The sequence below is a fragment of the Pithys albifrons genome, chromosome 9 (assembly GCF_047495875.1).
Source record: "Pithys albifrons albifrons isolate INPA30051 chromosome 9, PitAlb_v1, whole genome shotgun sequence".
NCBI classification, from domain to species: Eukaryota; Metazoa; Chordata; class Aves; order Passeriformes; family Thamnophilidae; genus Pithys; species Pithys albifrons.
Genome location: NC_092466.1, coordinates 8088988 through 8108456, shown reverse-complemented (window position 1 = coordinate 8108456; position 19469 = coordinate 8088988). Strand labels below are relative to the sequence as shown.

Sequence of the window (19469 nt, the reverse complement as noted above, 5' to 3'; positions counted from 1 at the left end):
TCAAAATGAGTTACTTCCTCAGATGCTTTTGTTCGGATGCAGAATTAAAGTGCTGTTTGTGGATAAATCAGGAATGTGCTTTTCAAGGTAATCCCATTTGATATGCTGTATTTTATTCCTCTGCTTATTAATGGGTTTGCATTATTGTAAAACAAAAAAACGTAAAAAAAAAGGCGAAACAATTCACACACCAGTAATTTTATGATTACACACTTCCTGAGAATAAACTGTTACCATTTAACTTCCATTAGGAAAGACAATAGTTCTGCTAAAGACAACCAAGTTGCTTTCTCTGATATTTTTCTATTGTGGATGCAATTATCTCTTACAAAAATATGCTTTCCACTTATGCATTTGACTCGGCTCACTTCTTAATGATCTATGCATACATATCCTTAAAACAAGCTAGAGGTTGTTATAGCTGCATAGAACTAGGTCAGGTTATTTCTATAACATTTAGTAGGAAAACAAAGTAAATTTAAATATAGGTCTGGTTCTGTGACCATGGATTTCCATAAATTAGCCTATGAGATGTGACTCATTGATGCTCCATGTGGGAGACTTACTGATTTCCCTGCTCCTTTCTGCCATGTTACTCAAGAGGCAGAAGCACCCAGAGACCATGTACCAATTTGGAAAATAGCAGTTTGGATGCTGGGTAGGATGTTTAAGCAGCAGTAAATATAATAACTTTGGAGTTGAGGTAACACACACAGAGCACTTTACGATTTACAGTTCCAACTTCAATGACTATAAATATATTCACATTTGTTATTTAGATAAAAAGCCTGTAAAATCAAGGGAATGTTTTGTTTGGTTCTTTTTCTTTTAATGAATATTTAAGCCACAGCATTTTTTTCTGTTACATTTTGATGTAAATTCAGCTTGCTCCGAGTGTCTGTGCACAAGCTTGACTTGGTAAATGAAATTCCTTTAGACTGCCACTCTGAAATAATGAATTGTTCCCCCAGTTAATTGTATTGCTTTGATAACAAGGAACTGTGCTGGGCATAGAGAACATAATAAATGAATTTCATCTGATGATTTGTGTGACGTTTTGAAAAATGATCTTCTGTAGTGACCTGATTTTAATGGAACTCTATCAATATGCCAGTATATCCCAGTATGCAGTGTTAGATTTGAAGGAAGAAGTTCTTCCTTTTTGTTGTTATGACAAGGGAGGTTAGTCTAAAAGCTCCAAATAGATTTTAAAATACCTTATAAAATGTGGAAAATCTGTTTACTAATAATGCTCCTTCCATTTAGCATACACTGTAAGCCTAGATGTTAAAGATGGGATCACATGTAAGCAAGCATCAAAATGTTCTTTAGGTTTTATCCCTGAATGTGCTAATACTGCATGCTGCTGATACTTTAAAAGTGCCTCAATTATTTCAAAAATTTAATTTGTCTGAAGTCCAATTTAAGGCATCACTAGCTCATGCCAGGAAATATCTCTGTCTGTGAGAAAAAACAACTTGATTAATCTTGGCTCTTGCATATCCTGAAATGTATCAATGATAATTGTATTTAGCATTTTACAGTATAGTGTCATGCATTTTCAAAAAGCTGTATACACATTAATTCTTGCAACTTTTTTGTGAGTTAAGAAAGGTAGCATTCCAGAGTGCAATAGAAGAGATTTTTTCAGCATGCTGAAAACCTGAAGCAAATCTGACTGTACATCATATACTAAGAAAGAAAAATGTAGCAACGCTTGTTAGTGAAAAACAATTTTTGCACAGTTTCTTAGCAGATAAGTGCTGTAATGAGGGATTCTGTGTCATGGGTAAATTGAGTTTCATCTTGGCTTGAGACTGACTGCCTGTTAGATATGGTGGAAAGTATTTTCAAATGTTTCCTTGTAGAGTATTTGAAGATTGATATGTATTGGGCAGCAAGGAGAACCAGCACCATCTTTACCTACATTATGGGTATATGTAAATGTGGGTTTGCTGGTAAAGGTGTTGTGATTTTGTTGCAGTAGAACATGGGAATGATGTGAATACTCCAAATCCATTTAATGGTAATATGACCCATATGAATTTAAAAACTCAGAACTGCCATGTATTAATAGTGTTGTTAACCACAGCATTCCTGGAAGTCAGTAATTTCTAGAAAGGATGCAGGAACAAGCAAATAGAAGAGTAAATTCTTAACTTCTAATTTCTTAGGTATAAAGGGGAAGCCATAGGAGGAGCAGCTGAGGGTACTTGCTCTGTCCAGCCTGGAGGAGACTGAGGGGAGACCTCAACAGAGTTACAACTTCCTTAGGAGGGGCAGAGGAAGGGCAGGCACTGATCTCTGCTCTGTGGGAACCAGGACAGGACCCAGGGGATGGCCTGGAGTTGTGTCAGCGGAGGTTTAGGCTGGGCACTGAACAGCTTCCCCAGGGCAGAGGTCACAGCACCAACCCTAAGAGAGTTCAAGAAGCGTCTGGATAACACGCATGGTGTGATTCTTGGGGTTTTCATGTTTGGAATTAGGAGTTGGACTTGATAATCCTTGTGGGCCCCTTCCAACTTGACATATTCTATCATTGTGTGATTCCTAGGCATGCCTGTCCATGCCCATGGTAATACCCTGTTAACATTATAAAAGGTAATCACATATCAACAAATTAACCAGTATCTGAAAAAGAAGAGCTTTGGTGAGTTGACAACCTTCGGAATTTATCCAGGCCAACACCATCATGTTTCACTGCCTTTTTACAAGTCTTCCTGAAAAGATATTTTCATTTCTTTTTGTTCATCACAAATGCTAACCTCTGAATATTCCCTAATTAGGGAAGCATATGGATTGCAAAAGCAAATATACAAGGATGTAAATTATTTCCAACTACAGTGTCCATTTGTCTCTTATTTTTGGATAGTTTATCCATTTCTCAATGCAATGCACAAATATTTAATAAGAGAAAATCCATGTCAGAGAGCTGCTGGGCTACACAATCAAGAAAATGGTGATAAGGAGAGGTCATGCTAAGATCACACGGCAAATCAATAAGACACTGAAATGGAACTCTGTTCTCCCAATTTCCAGCCTGGTGTCTTAACTGCACCTTTTCTCTTCCACTGGTTCTTCAGCATTGCCAGGTAGCATTTAAGAAAGTGAGAACTTGTTATCTAACTCTGAAATAAAACTGATCATTTCTGGGAAAGTACAAAAACTTGTCATGAAAGGAACCATCACACTGCTCTGGAATTCTTCTCAGGAAAGCTGAACATTAAATTGTGTTTTTCCTCTATTTATCTTACAGGTCTTGCAATTGCAAGTGCACTGATAGACATTTCCCAACAGAAGCCTGCGGACTGTAAAGATAAGAGTTCCGGAGTCAGGAATCGAAAACATCACCTGTCAACACGTCAAGGAACTTGTGTCTGAGATTCAAAAACTACAATTGTATATTCTGTAATGTTTTCTTTTTAAATGGCTTCCATTGAAAGCTACACTACAGCCTCAGTTTTTATGGAGGCAAATCTATGAATGAACATATGAGGTACTGTGCTCTGTTCTAGTCACACAGCCTGCTATACCCCAAAGCAGAACAAACTTGTGGTAGGTATGAGTATGTTTGATGAGCTTTAATAAAAAGAGTGGATCCTGGTATCAACAAAATGCAAAATAAAATCCTGAACATATCAGAGCAGGGAAAATCCTTGAGCAGAACTATGAGAAACTTTACAATGTTTTATAATGTAGAAGCAAATTGTATAATTAAAAACTGAGCAAATTCCAGGAAACTAAAGGAAATTTTTTTGTATAGCTTAATGTAACAATGAGAATTGTACAGTTCTTTCCTTATAATCAGCATTAAAATTCCTTTCCAGCAAGCAGGAACTAAAGAGCATCATTTGGATTTAGGTGTTCTCATTGCCTGAAATAGGTAGGCAGCTTTGGAATTTAGCATAGGTGCAAACTGAGAACACCACGTGTTCATATTCAAAGGACAATTCCATTTAAAAAAAAGCATGATTTGAGCATTTCATGATTATTTTTCTTTACACTGAAGAAACCTGATAAACATAATCTGTGCTGCTGCAGAGTGGTGGGTGGGCTTTCATGTTTCTGTACCGAGGAGTTTGTCCTGAATTTGGAATGACTTGTTTTACAAAGAGGGTCCTCCATGCCAGCTAAGTGGTTAGCCAAATTAATCAAGCATGGGAAAGCTTCTTCTGCAATAAAATTTCCTTTTTTTTCCCAAAAGTGTCTCCAAGATTGCAAATCTAGGGAGAGTTGAACTTGCTGTTATTCAACCTGCTTCCATTTCAATATTGAAATTTGCTGGTATCTATAAATTGTCCTGACCTCTAAGCAGAAGAAATGAATCCCAGTCAGCACTTTGGTCCTTGTTTTTATAATATAGTATGGATTTATTTTTTCCCCTCCCAGAAGCAGAATTTCATCTCCTTCTCACTTTAACACCCATTAAAGTACACAAACAAACAAACAAACAAACAAACAAATAAATAAAAATCCAAATGGCTTCCAACAGTGGTTCTCAAATCCAGCATCCAATCCAGAACCTCATACAATCAGTACCCAACAACAAAAAGCAGATAAAAGAGATTTGAAAGGACTTCAGCCTTTTGGGGGCTCAGTAACCACAACAGATAACCCAACAAACAATTTTAATGGCCCTCAGTCTTTTTATTTACTAAAAATTCATGGATCTATAAAAGAGTAGGAGAATGTTAAGGGGTAGGTAGCAGATATGTCATATTCTCATTTATGCATTACACTTTGACAGCAGTATAATATGAAACTAGTAGTTTTGTACAACCTTGTTGAAAGTATAGTTTCTCAATCCAAATCTGCCACCACACTAGTACAGGAGAGTGATACAGAGGTATAAATGTCTCATATAATGATAGACTTCTGGTAACTATGAAAGATATGAAAAGATAATTGATGTTTACTACTATTTCTGTATTTTTTATGTTCTTTTATTTCAGGCAGATGATGACATTTTACTGTTTCTAGTTGCCTACATAGTTCCTTGCATGCCATGGTGGTGCAGTAGCAGTAATAAAGGCCTGTTGTGAGTTGTGTTTATTTCCTAAAGCCATTCATACATACAATACTCAGCTTAATTTGGATGAGGACTAAATGTAAAAATAATTATAGAAGAGGAACGATTGTACAGTATGTAGCTATATCTTATACAGGAATATTAGAGTGCATCTAACCATCTCTATTGTTTTGATAAATTATGCACTTATCAATTATGGTATAATTCTTTCTTATACTGGCATGATTGTTTCAGTATTTTCATATCTTAAAATAAGATTATTATCTTAAAATAATGCCATCACAATCTTGTGACTTTTATTGCCTATTCTGACCTCATGCAACTTAAAACCTTTAAAAATTCCTTTTAAAAGTTTCTGTTGGGAATTTTCTAGTGAAAGAAAAATCATCTTTTGAAGACAACTCTTCCCACCAGTTTTCAAAGTTAATCTGTTGAAATGATTATAAACCCATGGAACTGGCTTATATGATGCATACACTTATGAAAGGGAAAGAACCACTTGTCTGGAATATATTCCAAACTCTGTCTTATCCTCAGCCTAAACATTTCACATAAGAAATATACGGTGTGTGTTTTGTGAATGTTCTGGAAACCCCATCCACAGAAAGACCATATAGTCCTGTAGAGCAGTTTTGACTGTACTCACTCAGAAAGGATTAGACTCCTCTGTGTTTCAGCCAGAGCTTGAAAAATACTTGAAAAGCAGGTGTGAGTTTTAAAGGGATTAAAATATTTTATTACAACACTGAAGATGGACAAATAGTGATCAGCCATTTTACTGTGTTTTCAGGTAAAATATTATTTTATTGTGCAAGAAAAGCATGTTTGTCATGGGATCATTCAGCATTTCCCTTCACTCTGAGAACTTTTTTTCTGAAGTATCTTTCCTTTCCCAGGATCCCTGACTGCATGAAATCAGTAAATTCATGTAATAATTAAATAAAAATACGGTGGCCACACTTAAATACAAGAAGTTTGCAAACACATCTCAAACCAAAGTTTCAGAATAACTGTTAGAGCTTTCTTTTTGAAAGGTATAAATAGCATAAAATGTCTGATAACTGCATTTTGTTAACTGTTGGCAAGTGCAAACTTTTCAGTAATGACCACTGTATATCAGATGAAACATTTTATGAACTGTCACATGATTGCTTCATGAAAAGGCCTTTTTTTAAACTCTTTGTCCAGTTTGACTTTGGAAACCTTTCTTAGAGTCAGAAAATGTTGAATGGCCTGTTTTGCTTAATGTGATTTATATTGGGTGAAAAATAAACGAATAAGTGCTGTTCTGGTAAAAAAGCCCCAGTGAAGTTCTGATTGTCAGGATTCGACCTCCATCCCCTCAGACTGTGGATTCTGCTGAGGGAAATTCAGCAGCTCTGAATTCCCATTCCAAATATGAGACAGATTGTCCATGGTAGCATGGGTTTACTACTTCAGTTCCTCTCTGTACTTGTATATTTATATAAAATCCTGAAACTACTTAAATCGAATTTGTGCACATATAAATAACACTTTAGAATATTTACTTCCATTCATTACATTCCCATGAAATGTAATGAAGTGTTTGTTGACCTATAAATAAAAAATGTTATCTGTATGTTGCCACTATTAAAGTTATTTATTAAAAAAGGTCAAATTCTAAATATGTTGAGGCATGAATACACCCTTAAAAGGGAGCATTCAGATTCATCTGATTGGAGAATTTTCATAGCTGACAGCTCTCTTTATAGATAGAATTTCCTTTCATCTTCCCAAATCAAAAACATTTCAACAAGTTCAGATTGGGAAGTCGTTATGTGTAAAATCTGCAGCAATAATTATTTTCTTAATAATCCAATGTAGAGCCTGGAATCCTGATGGTGAGAATTTTAGTTTGGGATCACTTTAACATATGTTCAACCTTTATGCATAATAACTTTCATAGTATTCACATAAATTATAAAATCATGATGTTCCTAATTTCATTACCAGTTTTTTAAAAAGAATCCAAAAGGTTTCTTGACAATAAAGGAAAATTCTCTGTTAAAGGTAATTAACAATCCCTCTTTTTTTATAAGCAAAAAGTTCCTATTCAGAATGCTTGACATGACTGGGGAAAATTAAATAAATTGATGTATTTTTTCGGTCTCTAAGGTGCCAAATTACCTGAAAAACTGTCTTTTGCTGATACTTATTTCACATCAGAATAAAGTCTGGAATATCTAAGGCTATTTGAGGTGCTTATAACAAATAATAAATAGCAAGTCTACTTTGTCTGCAGGTGGCCAGAACTTCCCATACTGTCTTCAGCTCTACTTGCTCATTACATACTAACAAATAAGAACAAAGTTGGCAAAAACAGGCCTTGCAGAATCTGGGCTTGTATAACTCAGGGCCATTTATTATTTCAGCTTTTCCTTATTTAATGCTATTTCACTTTCAGAATGAATGTCTGTATTTCTTTATGACTGCCTATATGGCCACATGTGGCCATTTCTATGGCTACAGGTATTTCTGATGTAAAAAAGCATCACCTTGCATATAAAATTTAAATTCTAGTGACACTCTGAATTTACTGTGAGGCTGAGAGGTGACTGTTAATCCCCCAGACTTGCTCATGTACATTGAAGCTCATTCATGTCTTGGTTTAAAACATCTTGTTGCACCTCTTGATGTGATAAAAACTTCCTTTTCCTAAAATAAGAAATCAAGGGCAGGAGTGATGGGCAAACCAACCATCCAGTGTTAGAGCACACAGGAAGCACATGTGTGTGTACATATATATAAATATAGATGTATATCGGATTATGGAATTGGTTTCACACCTTATCTAAATCAGAACATTTTCTCAGTTTCCTCACATATTCTCACATACTATAGTGAATAATATAAAGACTTTAACTGAATCAGTGACTGGTTATGTCTGTAATAACAGCCATTTTTGCAGAAATAAAATCTTGAATGTATTTGTCCTTTTGAGTGAAGATATAGAAGTGTGCCTGAGATACTGTAAGGAAAGTGTTATCAATTGTCAATTTTATCAATTTGGTAACAGTATTTTCATCATGTCTGTGACTGAGTGCAGAAGGTGAGCAAGTGTCTCCCATCCTTTAGTATCCTTTCTTTTTGGTGTATTTTCCTGTTGTGGGTTTTACATGCTAAGGCAAAGTTAATAATACAGAAAGAATATGAATTTTGGCAGAACTGCTACTCATTTAACAATAACTGTTTATCTTTCTACGATTTCATCAAAGCAGTGCTTTGCTATATTATTTTCCAATTTTAGCAAATGTCTTTTTCTAAAAGACCTTTCATTAAACAAGAAGCAAGAAAAAAGTAAGATGGAGCTCTTCAAGACCTAGAAGGTGTCACAAAGATCTTGTTCTACTGAAGGTCTGAATCCTTTTAGCATTTATTCTCAGGTCAGTATTTCTCAAAAGTCTCTGTTATTTCATGATTTTTAGGGATTAGCATGAAGCAAAAATTATTTTTCATGTGAAGTCCTAAAATTCTTTTATGACATTCAGTTACAAAATATATTTGAGAAAAAATAAACATAGCTTTGAATCATTATGTTTAAGATGACCAGTGTGGATTTCTTATGAAAGAACTCTACAAAAATTGTCTGTACCCTAAACTTTCAGACATGAATTCTGTTAATACTCCTGCAAGTTTCCTCTTCCCCAGCTTTGTAAAGCACAAATGGCCAGGTATAAAAATCTTTTCAGTTTATTAATAAAAGTAATTTTATGTCTGTTTCTAAATAGATGGTTGGAATATGAGAAAAAGTGGATACTGAGGAATGATAAAATTAACCTTGCTAATGACAAGGGAATATTTAAGATTAATTAATTAATGTTTAGAGAGTACTCAGAGCTCTTTACTGGTCTAAAAATAAGAGTTACTTTAAGAGTGCTAAGTGTATTTTAGTTATTGGGCTATTTAGTATCACATTCATTTCATAGTGCTAGATATTAGTTATTTGATACCACAACTTGAGACATAAATAAATAGATAAATATTTGCTGGCAGATGTTCATACTCTGTGGCTTTTCACATAACAGCGGTCACAGAATTTGCTCTTGATTTTTCTTATCAATGTAATTTTCCCATTGTTGGTAAACATTTTACTAATCTATTCCACTTATTAATTAATTTTTGATTAATCAGGTCTCTTAGATGTCAGATTTTATATTATTTCACCTTTATTTTTCTTCATCAAGGAGCTATTTTTGTGTGAAACCTTCTGCTTCATTCCCAGTTGCCCAGACTGTAGGATCCCAAAGGTGCTCCACTATTTTGTTCACTGTAGTCTGAAAATGTCAGTGATTGCACCATTTTAACCATGCTGAAGAATATCAGGGATAATGCATTTCCATGCCTTAATCCCTCATTTATATTAAATGGGCCAGAGATTTTACACCTTCTTCATGCTTCATCTTCTTCATTGCAAATTGTGACTATGCCTGTTAAAAAAATGTTTCATGGAGTTAGAAATTCCTCCAGTGCAGCTCAAGGGCCACGATACAGCATTGTAAGATTTCTTAAAGTCTGGAAGTCTGTGTATTCATTCTGACTACAGTGTTATATCTCATCAAATATGTCATGAAAAGATTTAATATTTGGTAGAACTCTTTTTCAGAATTCCCACTCGTGTTAGTGAAAAGTTCCTGCTTCTTTATTTTTTTAAATAAAAAGCAAAAAAGCAAAAACAAAAAAGACCCAAACCACACAAACAAACAAAAAACAAAACCAAGAAAAAAACACTCAACAAAAAAAAATGCACAAACAAACTAATGACAAAAACAACTCTCCAAAATATGTAAAGCCTTCTGAGAAAACTTTACAGACTTTCAGAAAAGACAGTCACTCCCTGCACTGGCTTTTACATTGTGTTTCTGAAGGCACCTTCCCTTGCTCTGAACATTTTTCCGATATCTGAAACCAACAGAATTATCCTGTACAGCCTCTGGCTTCATTTACCTCCTCCTGCTTTTAATAATTTAATGCCAACCCTGTCAACACATGGTGCCAAGTTCTTCCCAAAGGCTTGTAATTGACTCTTGGATTTCCTCAGAGCTCAGCTCCACAAACAGCTCAGGTCCATCTCTTTACAACTTCCTTCTTTGAAAAGAAGGGTTTTCATTGTTCAGCAGAGTAGCAAAAGAATGAGACTCTTTCCTTCAGGTGTAGATTTTTTTCCTCTGGCATTAACATTCCTCCTCTGCCCCATCCTCTCCACCAGGCCCTTCAAATATTGTCTTTTGTGGTGGTTTTCTCTCCTGGCATTTTGTTTTGATACAATCTCATCATGATCCCAGTCCAGGTTTTGAAGGCATACAGTCCTTGCCACGTGCTGATCCTGATTCCTTTCCAAATGCTTTTATCTTTCCTCTTGGAGGTATGCTCTTGGTTTCTCCAGGAGTTCTCCTGCTCTATCTCCAATCATCTTACACTTAGTATTAGCATCATCTGCACAACTCAAATAGAAATATTCCTAAGCTTCAAACCTGTCCTTAGTTGCTGCTCACTGTTTCTTTAATCACTCAGAATTTTTAAGTTTTTTTTGTAGCATATATGTTTGATTTGTCTCTGCTGGAATGTGGCTGTTTCCTGTACAGACCTTTAAAGTTCTAACACCCAGCCTGCTGTTCCCACTCCCCTGCATTGCATTTGGACTTCTCTTGTAGCATATGCACTCAAAACATTCCATGACCTCAGTGTCCACCCTTTCCTCGCACCTCTGTACTTTTTTCTGCTTTCCCAAGATTCATTCAAGTGTTTGCTAAGAATTTATGCTTCTTTGTTAAGAAAAGACCATCAAATCCAAGTAATATTGCTTTGATATGGCCCCACTCCTTTAGCCTGCCCAGGTCTGTACTGTCAGCACAGCTCTCAGAGTTGTGTGTTGTTGTGTTATGTCAAGGTCCAAGCAACTCTAGCTAGAGCTGCTGTGCTAAACCATTGCCTAACTTCTGTGGTGCAGTAGATCTTGGGGTTGTTTTATGCAATATTTACAGGGTGAGAGGGGAATGTTTGAGAAGTTTAAATATTTTAATTGAAAAAAACATATTGCGGTAAAGATGTTCCTTCTCAACCAGATTGCCATTTCATAGGGTTCGCCTCCCACTGTGCCTCCCCCAGTCCCATCAAAAGGAAAACATATAGTTATGTTCTCTTCACCACTGAGCTATGCTATTGCTGATGGAAGACTATGTTATCATTTATTCTGTTTAATAAACAAATCCTTATTTTCAAGAGGGGCCCTTAAAACTGTACAGCTTAATGATAGCTCAAAATTGAAGCATTTGGAACTTTCCATTTATTCAGTCTTTGTTCAGACTTCTGTTACAACAAACTGCCTTTATTATAGAAATTACCAACCCAAAAGCAGTGCTTTGAGGCTTGGATGGCTTTTGCCTATGTGATGGTTTTGATTCAGGCCTTCCCTGGTAACCAGGTGTAACTAGGGAAAGGCTCATCTCCTAGGTATTCCCCACCTGGGTTTTTTCCCTCCCACATGACAAGGGAGGATATCAGAGAGGGAGATAGGAAGGGGCTGGTCTCCTTGTTCCAGCAAGAGTTGGGAGCAGGTAGTTTTGCTGCTTTTGATCCCTTGTCAGAGACACACAGGAGATCAGGGAGAGCACGTGAGAAAGAGCTGGTCTTCTTCTGAGAGTTGTTGGTAGGACTGTATTTTACTGATTTGCTTGGAGGGTGGGTGGGGGTGTCTAGTAGTACCTATTTGTTCTGTTTTGTCCCTTTGTTGTCTCTGTTTTCCCCTTCCCCTTTCCTTCTCCCCTGGAAGTTTTCCTATGTTGGGTGCAGATTGTGTATATATAATTGTAAGTGTTTATAAAACACATATATGGTCCGAGTCAATTCAGTTTCTTTCAAGTTTTTTTCCCTTTTTTTTCTCCCGCTTTGAGGAGGGGAGGGAGAAGAAGGGGCAGATCAGGGGCTGGGAAGCCAAAACAAAACCAAGACAGCCTACCTGGCAAAACCTTTCTTTGATGGCAAACAACATAGAATTGCAAAAGTTTCTTTATTTGTGTTCCTGTGACAGTGCAATGTGCAAGCAATAGTTTTGGTGTCTGGAGTATCAACTTGTTCACTTTATAGACTCTAAAAATGAAGGCCAGCAGGAAGGGCATCAGTTGCTGTACCCATTAAGATTATGATTTCAACAACAAAACACTGGTTCACTGAATTCCAAATAAGTTGAACGAGTGAACAACACAGCATTTAGCTTTCTGGTTTCTTGCTTGAGTGTTAGGAGTGTGATATACAGGTGAGGTTCTGCTTCACAAGAGCAGAGACAAAAGAAAGTGTTAATTTGACTCATACTTACTTCGAGTGGTACATGTGTGCTCACACACACATATATATATGTATCTCACCTATAGAAGTATTTGGCTCAAGGTCAGTGGTCTTTCTTGCACATATATGATATCTTTCTGCATCAAAACTGCAGTGTCTTCTAGAGGCTTCAGGAGGTTTCCAACTTTCTAGTTTTACGTGCGCTAACTAAAAGGTGGTTTTGCTTTCTGAGTGGATGCTGTCCTTAGTTATCAGAAAGAAAGAGCACAAATGAAACCTTTGAAATCTTCAGGGTTCCAGTTAGGCAGAAATTCATGGCTATGGGCTAAAAAGAGATCAAGCAAGGTGATTTTCCCATAAGTGGCTGGATGTGCTGCTCCTCTACCACAGGTGTAAGAGTACTAAGGTCAGGATGTGGTATTTTGATCAAATTCTTTAGCAGGTCTTAGAATCACCATTCTAAGGTATGGCAGCAAAAATTCTTTGATGACAGAGTAATGGCACATGTTTATAGGAACTGGGAGCAAGCCCAAAGCTGTCCTGTGCTGTAGGGACTGCTTTTAAAATTTATTACAATAGTGCTTGTATTTATTGGGATCATGCTATTTCAGCTGCAAACATTGTATTACATTGCAGCAGGGGGTTGTTTCCCAAGGGTTGTAAGGACACACTCGTAGTGTAATGTAGTATGGTGCAAGTCTCTCCAGCTCGTTCTAGGTGAGTTAGTCTGGGTACCAGAAGGGCAGAGCTGCGTCAGCACTGTCCTGCACCCCTGCTAATAGCTTACTGCTCTGCAGAGCTAATTAGCTCCATAAGTGCCCACAGGATACTGGCACTGGGACAGGCCAGCTTGTTCCCAGCCAGCTCAGGTAGCTCTGCACAGCATGGAATTTTGCTGTCCAGTTTTGCAGTTAGTAACACTGAATGCCAAAGAAATGTAAATAACGGCCCCTTTCCAGAAATACACTCAGTGCTATTGAGTGGCATTTTCCTGCAGGATTTCTTCTATAAGCTGGTGAAGCAAAACAAATGTTAAGATATTCATATTAGTAAGTATCTTGTGCCCTTAAAGAAGTCAGTCACTCCTCCTATGAAGGCTGGCACTAACTGATCTGAGTCATAGCTTAAAAAAAACGAGTTGGAAGAACTGGGTACAAAAGAACAAGAGACCAAGGAATAATAGCAAGTAATCCTTGGATTGCTTTTGAGCCAGTGTTTTATGAAAGGGTATTTTTGCCTTTTTTCTGCTATTTCAAGGTGCATGGGTACTCCCTGTACCTCTGTGTCTGACATTTTGTTAGCTGCTTCTGAGTAAAACACTCCTGCTCCAGCTCCAAAATTACTTCAATTTGTATCAATAACGAACACCTTTCATTCCTTCTCAGCCAATCTTGGCATATGCAAACCAAACTGAAAGCTATGGTCAACATAATAAACTGAAACATCTATCTCTTCCAGTCAGCCATTGCCTTGCTATTTTTTTTCACTTCAGATAAACAATCTACAATGTGTTTACTGAGGCTTGTACGGATATCCCTCAATGGCACAGGCAAGTCTACTTTTATTCCAGCAGACACAGAGAATAAACCCACAGTGCACAGTGCGTGCAAACCCCTCTGAAACCCAAGATTATTTGTTCTCTGACTGTTCTAAGGTAATTAAGGAGCATTGCATGTTTCTCAATTAATGATTCCTCGTTCAGCTGGGGATCTTTGATGCTAATTTGTTTTAATCAGGACAGAGACTGCTAAAAAACTAAACAATTCAGTGAAGAGGAACTAGGAATTTTTAATCAAGTGGAAAAGATCTAAATGCTATGAGGGACACATCCATCATAAGTTTTCACTTCTTGTTCATTTAACTTTGTTCTTTCAGGTCTCATAAAATGTTGTGTTAATCAATGCAAGAAAGTTTGTTAAGATGAAGACTGTGTGGTGGTTTTTCCTGCATCTGATGTGAACACTTGTGCAAAAATTAGGAGCTGGAACAGGAGCTGTGATATTAAAAAGCATTCACCACTGGTTTTTAGTTACGCACTAAAGTTATAGTTTCATGTTTTGTCAAGCATAATGTAGGAAGTTGTCAATCATTGTGGTCTTAATATGCTCAGGAGTTAGTGAAAAAAAAACTGGGTTTGTGGGGGATTGGTTGCTCTCCATTTAAATGTTAATTTTTTAATTATTTTGGTACCACACGATATGCATACATTGGGCAAAATGACCTTCTGCAATCTTCTGCACATAGAATTAGTATTTCAAATGCTGCAGCCCATGCTACATGAAATCACACAGTTTCTGAGTAGACCATGTATATGCTTGATAAAATAAAGTTTTATTCTGAAGTACATTTATAGCAAAAGCACTTCACAGTTCTGTCTTTTCCAGCTGCTTTACCATGATAGACTTTGTATCTTCCATCATGCAAAAGCACTACTGTGTATGTTCTACTCCTGTGGTTTCAAGAGAGGAGTGGTGCTCCCCAGCCTTGACTTCCAGAGATCTTCAGCCCTGTGATAGAGTTAAAGCCATGAAGGACACCTAAGTCCAAAAAGCAAATCTTCCTGAATAAGCAGTAATTTAGCACCTGTTCAATTAAAGGCAAATTGTAGGTGCTAAGGAATTTCCAGATCAGGAGAGGCATTTAATGGCTTTGAGGTTTTCAGTGTTAGGAAATTTTTTCAGATGAGTACTTCTTATGTGACCTCCAGAATCTTTCCTTTTACTGCTTTTAATGTATGAATCCTGTTTTGGACTGGTACCTACCTTCCAGTTCTGAATCTGTCCCTGGTGAAGTATTGTGTACTAAGTTCTAAGCAATGCCAGAAATATGCAGACAGCCAGGAAATCTAAATGGCTTCCTGCCACTTTGCCCTTCTTTCTTTATGCCTGAGAACCACTGTGTTTATTTTGTAGTTTAGGAGTCCAGATGAACAGAAAAATCCTGACAAATTCCTAATGACCTACATTAAGGATGAACTTTAAGGAGTTTAATAGCAGCAGATTTGTTGTTTTGGGTTTGGGGTTTTTTTTGGAGGGGGGAGGGGGGTGTGTGTTTTACTTTTATTTTAAAAAAGCTTGAATACATCACAGTCAAAAGCAGAATTCTGTGTTAAATGTTTCCCATACAAATGGAAGCACAGCTGCCTGAGAGTTTTCTACAGAAGCTGGGTTTTTTCACCAAAAGCTGTCCATACACTGTGAAACACAGTTCAGATGTTTGAACTTATGCTAATTGAAAGATCAACATTTTTCTTTCCTCAGTGAGTACCCTGCTCTTTTCGTCTTCAAGATGGCTCTCCCATGTGCAAAAAATGAGCTGTAATTATGCCCAGCTCAAGGCAATCTCAGGATCTAAAATATCCTGCCAACCAGTGTGTTCTCAATCTGCCTTGTTAGTTCACAAAATTGTGCATGTGCCTTTGCTACAGTCTCAAACCTGATAATGTCACATCATTGGGACAGGAAGCACTCTCTGATCTTATCTGAAGTGACACTTGCAATTTCAAGTTCTGGCTTGATGAGATCACGTTGTCAGGGCTCCACGTAAGTGTGATGTTTCCTGATTTGCAATTGTATCTGTTTTGAACGGTCTTTACACTGTTCAGGCAAAAGCATATGATAATGTATTTTGTCAGATGCAAGGATAATGAAAGGGTGATTTTGTTTCCACTTTTAGAAAATCCAATTCATGTGACTAAACTCAGTCAGTTTTCTTAACAGTTCCAGCCCATCTGTGTAATTCTGTTTGCACCTGGAAACTGTAGTACCTGCAAAATGTGAGCATGTCAAGGTAGTTCACCCCCTCCATAAAATAGATGAGACTTATTACCTTTAAACCTCTATTACTTCCATGAAGCTCTGGGTTCTAAAATGGTTTGAACATGCTAGAGTTGTTAAAATACATTTTATGCCTTAAGCAAAGATATTTAACATAGTAAAAGCTTGTAAAATTGAAGAATACTTAAGTACCTACATTGTGTTATCGGCAATAAGAAAGTCTGTAATATCTAAAACCAGGAGACTTTCAAGTCACATTTCAAATGTTTTTTACTATTGATATTAATTTTCTTTAGATGGACACTATAAGGGAAGGAAAGAGCTGTTATGAATGCTGTATTTCCCTTTTTACCATATAGATTACTGACTGGATCCTGTAACACCAAGTAAAAACAAAAGAGGGGAGAAATATTGCATCTCTCTAACCTATTATAACTTCAGAACTTCACCACCATAGTTTTGTCCAAAGGCTTAGCTCTTCAATCCCCATTTAATAAGCATAATGCCAGAGTGCACATCAATGCAGATGACTAAGGCAGAGAGCACGTTTTGACCCCTCTCGTAACAATGCCATGGTAGCACATTGATTTGTCTGGATTGTGCCATGAGGATCATAGCAACAAGACAGACCACAGCTATTTGACTAAATTACTGCAAAGCCAAAAAGAGAACTAATATTGGTCCATTTAAAGTGATGAAAATAGAAGGCAATAAGAGTCCAGAGTATTTGACTGTCTTGGATAATAAGATGAGACTGGAGTCTTGGGCCTGAAAGGCTGGGGGAGTGGAAATGGAGGAGTTTCTTGGCAAGCAGTTCTGAGGTCCATGCAAAACCTTTGGCAATTATTTTTTTCAACTGATTCTTATTCCTAAATAGTTGTGTTCAAGCCAGAGGAAATACAATTTCTAGTTCATAAGAGTTATTCCCAAATTGCAGTAATTGTATCCCTCCTACTACAAGATTAGATAAATATACAATTTTGTTGTATATCACATACTGATCTATGACCCAGATAAATCATTAAAAATTAAACCTAAAATGTTGCATTTGGACTGACTAATCCTAGAAAAATACTATTCCTTTAATAATGAAAGCAAGCCCAAAATGCATTGTATTGTAAGGGAAGTGACAGTTCTGCCAAAACCCTGCATAACTTGCAAGATGCAGGCTCATGTGAGATTACTGTGTGCTGTGCTGACTAAGAAAAAGAAAGGACAGAATTAGGTTATTGTGATGGTACCATATCTGTTAGGCCAGTCCTGAGATGAGAGATGCACATGTAGTGCTGCCTTTGTGCATCCCTTCCAGAGTCAAAGCACTCTCCAACTTTTGCTTGTATTTTGGGGTCAAAGCAGGAAGATGCCTCTCTCTATCCAATAAATAGGATATGGAAAGATTTTTTGACAGAATATTATCATGGCACATTTATCACAAAGCTACTCAAATTAATGCACTTGAAGGAGAAAGCTGTCTTGCCTTATTTCTAAGGGACTGGATTTCTCCTAGTTGCACAATGTGGTTTTGTATTTATTCCCAAGATGATGTTCAAACTTTATGGCTGGATAGTCTAAAACGTTATTAGATGACAACAATAGCTTCCAATCTATTGCCTGGTCAGCTAGATTTTTATTGCTTAAAACAGCTTAACCTTTCCCTACCATTTTATAGTGTATAGAGAGCTTATTCCAAACCTTTTTATGTTTTAGCCATAGACATGTTTAGTAGATAGAGATTTCAACAGTACTGTGATTAAAAATCTGCATCCTATGGAGACATTTGCAGCAGTCTGTTCTTGGCCTAATGCTAGTTATTCATAAGCAATGATCTCAAAGAAAATACAAAATCTTTGCTAGTAAATATTGCAGTTGACATAAAGGTTAGTGGAGTGGTAAATAATGGCAGGACAGATCATTTCTGTGTTCTGGACTTGCATCATTTCATAAGGTGAGCTCATCTGAACAATCAGGTGCAATGTCATATGCCTGGGAACAAAGAATTCCAGTCACATGAACAGAATAGCAGAAAAGTACCCTTGAAATACAGTGATGCTGATGAGATTTAGAGTTTGAGATAAGTAGTGTCTGAATATGAACTCCCTGTTCAATATAATGGCAAAGAGAAAAACATTAGCTTTGAATGGGTAAGCAGTGAATGTCAAGCAGGAGGGAGATGAGTTCATGATATGACTGAGATAATTGCTAACATTCCCTGTCCAGATCTTGTTTTCACACATTAAGAAGAAATCTGGAAAAAAATTATAAAAGGTTCAGGGAGGGACAAAGGAATGATTCTGAGCCTGTGGAAGAGAAATTCCAATAATGTCATTTAAGGAAATTAATCTATCCAATTTATCTAAGGGTAGGTTATTAAGTGAATTGATACCAGTCCTCAATATCTATGTAAAATATCTGTTTTACAATTCTGAATATCTGTGAATACATCATTAAAAAGGGTAACATTATCTAGTGGATAGAAGCTGGATTGGAACAAATGTGGACTTAAAGTAAACCACATAGTGTTTTAAAAGTGAAGGTAACTGATTGCCAGAACAATTTATCTCGTAGCAGAATGCATTTTTCCCCCTCTGAGTATTTTTTTGAAAAATGTACTATTGTTTAAACAGAAGTTAATTTAAAATAGATTATTGTAATGATCCCCTTGGTTTTACAATCCATTAAAGAGACATTACAAATCTCCAAATACGACCTAAAATGCAGATTTTCGTTTGAAGAAGAAAATGTTTACAAAATGAAAGACCTATAGGAATATGTGCTTCATTCATTTTAAATCTCCAAGAGAAGTGTTTAAAAGAACTAAGAAACCTCTAGTGATAGTTGCAATGCAAATCTTATGTATAGGAAGTTAAAAGGGGAATCCAGAGGAGCAATGAGATGAGTTTCTGCTAACTGTCTAAGTTGTCCCAAAATGCTGAGGAAAAATAACAAACTGAGAAGGCATGGCCCTAAGAATTGAATGCAGCAATAGCATAATTATCAGCATATTGCTTATAATAAGTCTTGCTTATTGCCCTTTCTAGCTTGCCACTGACTTTCTCTTTTTGTCACTGAAATGTAGCCAAGATTGTAAAATAAAACTATAGCCATTAGATGAAAACATTTTGCTGAGACATTTTTTGAAATATTGGTATCACTGCTCCATATTTCTGTGGCTTGTCATGTGAAAGAAATGAAGAAAAATATTAGTGAGCCATTAGAAAATGTTTGACTCTCTAGTACTGCTCTGTACTAAGTCATGCGAAAGAACTGCTCCCATTGCTGGAGACACACAAGGTAAAAGATATTAGTATGGTAATGACAGCAGAAAGGGTCAAAGGATGAAGGAGTAATGAGAACAGACATGT

The 19469-nt window shown here is 36.7% G+C and overlaps 1 protein-coding gene across 2 annotated transcripts in view; it reads left to right on the top strand.

Moving 5' to 3' along the window:
• ATRNL1 (attractin like 1) overlaps positions 1-8586 on the top strand; it is a 469005-nt gene extending 460419 nt beyond the window's left edge. For both annotated transcript variants that reach the window (XM_071563466.1, XM_071563465.1), the window contains one exon: positions 3257-8586. In XM_071563466.1, coding sequence (XP_071419567.1) covers positions 3257-3381 — 125 coding nt within the window. In that variant the 3' untranslated portion in view covers positions 3382-8586. The remainder of the gene's footprint in view (positions 1-3256) is intronic.
• The last annotated feature ends 10883 nt before the right edge of the window (positions 8587-19469 follow it).